This window comes from Haliaeetus leucocephalus, unplaced genomic scaffold, assembly GCF_000737465.1.
Source record: "Haliaeetus leucocephalus isolate CR32 unplaced genomic scaffold, Haliaeetus_leucocephalus-4.0 Scaffold151, whole genome shotgun sequence".
Taxonomy (NCBI): domain Eukaryota; kingdom Metazoa; phylum Chordata; class Aves; order Accipitriformes; family Accipitridae; genus Haliaeetus; species Haliaeetus leucocephalus.
In genome coordinates, this window is record NW_010972587.1 from 3,415,950 (window position 1) to 3,418,212 (window position 2,263).

The window sequence follows — 2,263 nt, forward strand, 5'->3', positions numbered from 1 at the left end:
TGGGGTGGGGGGGGGGTGTTGTCCTTACTGTTAACTTTTTAAATTTAATAACAGTGTTTTTTAATGTTTATATTTTTTCCCCTTCTCCTTTCTAGGAATTGCCTCAAGCAGTTAGTGAGATCCTGGGAATAGAAAGCAGTTCTGTAACACCAGATTCAGATACTGGAGAGGATGAAAGTGGAGCTGTGTTGAGTTGTCCTACGTCATTATACCAGAGTGTCTCAACACCTGTAATTGCTGCCAATGGAACAAGAGACAGCACTCAACAGATGTCTGAGACGCAGAGCTTGACACCTGCGTAATTACAGTTGGTTAAATTGAAGACAGACTTTTACTGAGCACGTTTTTTTCAAGCACTTGAGAGATGGATATTTAAATTTGGTGTTGATTAAGCTTTAAGGTTGGAAAGAAAATCTGTACTGTAATGCTCTTGCATTAAAGCTTTACAACATGACTCAACTATTTTTGTAGTTTCTTCTACCAAAATAGCCTTTTGTTTTCAATAACATTCCTTAATATTTTTGTAGCCAAGTGCATTTTCTTTTTGCTGGTGAACTGGAAATGGATGGTGATTAAGAATGAATTTGGAAATGGTGCATTTGCTGAGCTTTCACACGTATTGATCTAAGTGTGAGCTCTTTGATTTGAGCAGATTCATAATAGGCCAGCTGAAGCTGCTGTACAAAATTTTCAAGATTAAGAGATGCTCATGTATTAAAGAAGGATCGTTTTGTAAATGAATGGGTTTTCCCTGTCTCAAATGTTTACAAAAATACTTCTAAGTATTTGTTGCTGGTTGAATGTAGATTTGAAGTGGACATTTATACTTACACAGTTTAATGTCCAAATACTGAATTTTGTGTAACTGGGAGTGGATGAACGGTATATTTTTACATTAACATATCTTCACTTTATATATGCATATATATATTTACACACCTACACACACTATATACACAAATGTTTGTGAATACTAAAAGGATAGTCATATTTTCAATATCTGAATAAACTTGACTGTTCATTCATATGAATCAGTTTGACCAAATTAATGCATAGTTCCAACTTGGGCTCTTTTTCAAAATTTTTCTAACTGAAGGTAACTTTCATGTGAATACATTCAGTTCTACACTTGAGGTAATTTTGCAATTGATTTCTTGCAAACTTTACTAATGTTTATCTTTGCTAATGTATTAACTGATCAATTAACTACTTACACTGTTTTTATGCCAAGATTATTTGGAGAATTAATAAGCAGGTTATAAAAAAAACAAACCACAAACCAAAATAGTAATCACAATTAACATTAATGCATTTTTTGTATATGCAAAAGGCAGTGTGAGTTTATTCCATGCCATGCTGATGTCCTTTGACGTTATGTGAAATTTAACATAACTGATTCAGTGTATTCATTATTTGGTAACTATTGTACATATATAAAATAAAAATCAAAGCTGATTTAGTGTTTTTAATTAAATCATATTTAGAGAAAAAAAATCTAGTTGTCTGGTTGTTGATGTAAGAACACGAGATAGAGGGGACAGCTAACGATGGTTAGTCCATCAATACTGTGCATGTGTGAGTAATGAAGAGCAGTGGGAATACTTGTTTATTACAGAGGGGAACATGCGTTTCATCTCTAGGCTGTTGATGTGTGGGATATGGTGGAGCTTTCTTTTCTTCTGGAGCAGTTTACTTTTACAAATGTTACTTGTACCATCTAAAGCAAATACAAGTAATATAAAAAGGCTTTAATAGATAAATCAAGTTGTTACAATAATTTGAGACCTGAATAAACTTCTCTCACCAGTTGTGAACAAACAGTGGAGAGCTGAATCAGTATAGATTTTGGTTTTAATATCGTCAGTGTGCTATCTCTCATCAGTTAATAAGAGGAGTCTTATGCGGTAAGAGTCAAGGATTCATGGCTCGGCGTATCTATAGCCTTTCATTTCCTGTCCAGGAAATTACTGTGAAGCATCATGCCTTTGTTCACTGTTGAGCATTGTGCTTCTTGGCAGTTCATTTAATGTGGCGTAGAATACATAAAGGCATTAGAACTTATGTAACCAACACTTTGGTTCCAATATACTAAGCAAGTCAGTTTCAGTATTTTTGGAGTACCTAGTTCACTTTGAAGTGTACTTGCAAAATGTTTTTGTCAGAAATTATGTTAAAATGAGACTACAAAAGGGGGGAGGGAAGTGTCTAAAACTCATGAATGCAATGGGCAAGTCTGTCAATTAACTATGCATGGCTCTGAGTT

The 2,263-nt window shown here is 34.3% G+C and overlaps 1 protein-coding gene across 2 annotated transcripts in view; it reads left to right on the forward strand.

Annotated features, from left to right (window-relative positions):
* Window positions 1-1,492, forward strand: part of TBC1D15 (TBC1 domain family, member 15) — a 35,507-nt gene extending 34,015 nt beyond the window's left edge. For both annotated transcript variants that reach the window (XM_010561786.1, XM_010561788.1), the window contains one exon: window positions 96-1,492. In XM_010561786.1, coding sequence (XP_010560088.1) covers window positions 96-302 — 207 coding nt within the window. In that variant the 3' untranslated portion in view covers window positions 303-1,492. The remainder of the gene's footprint in view (window positions 1-95) is intronic.
* The last annotated feature ends 771 nt before the right edge of the window (window positions 1,493-2,263 follow it).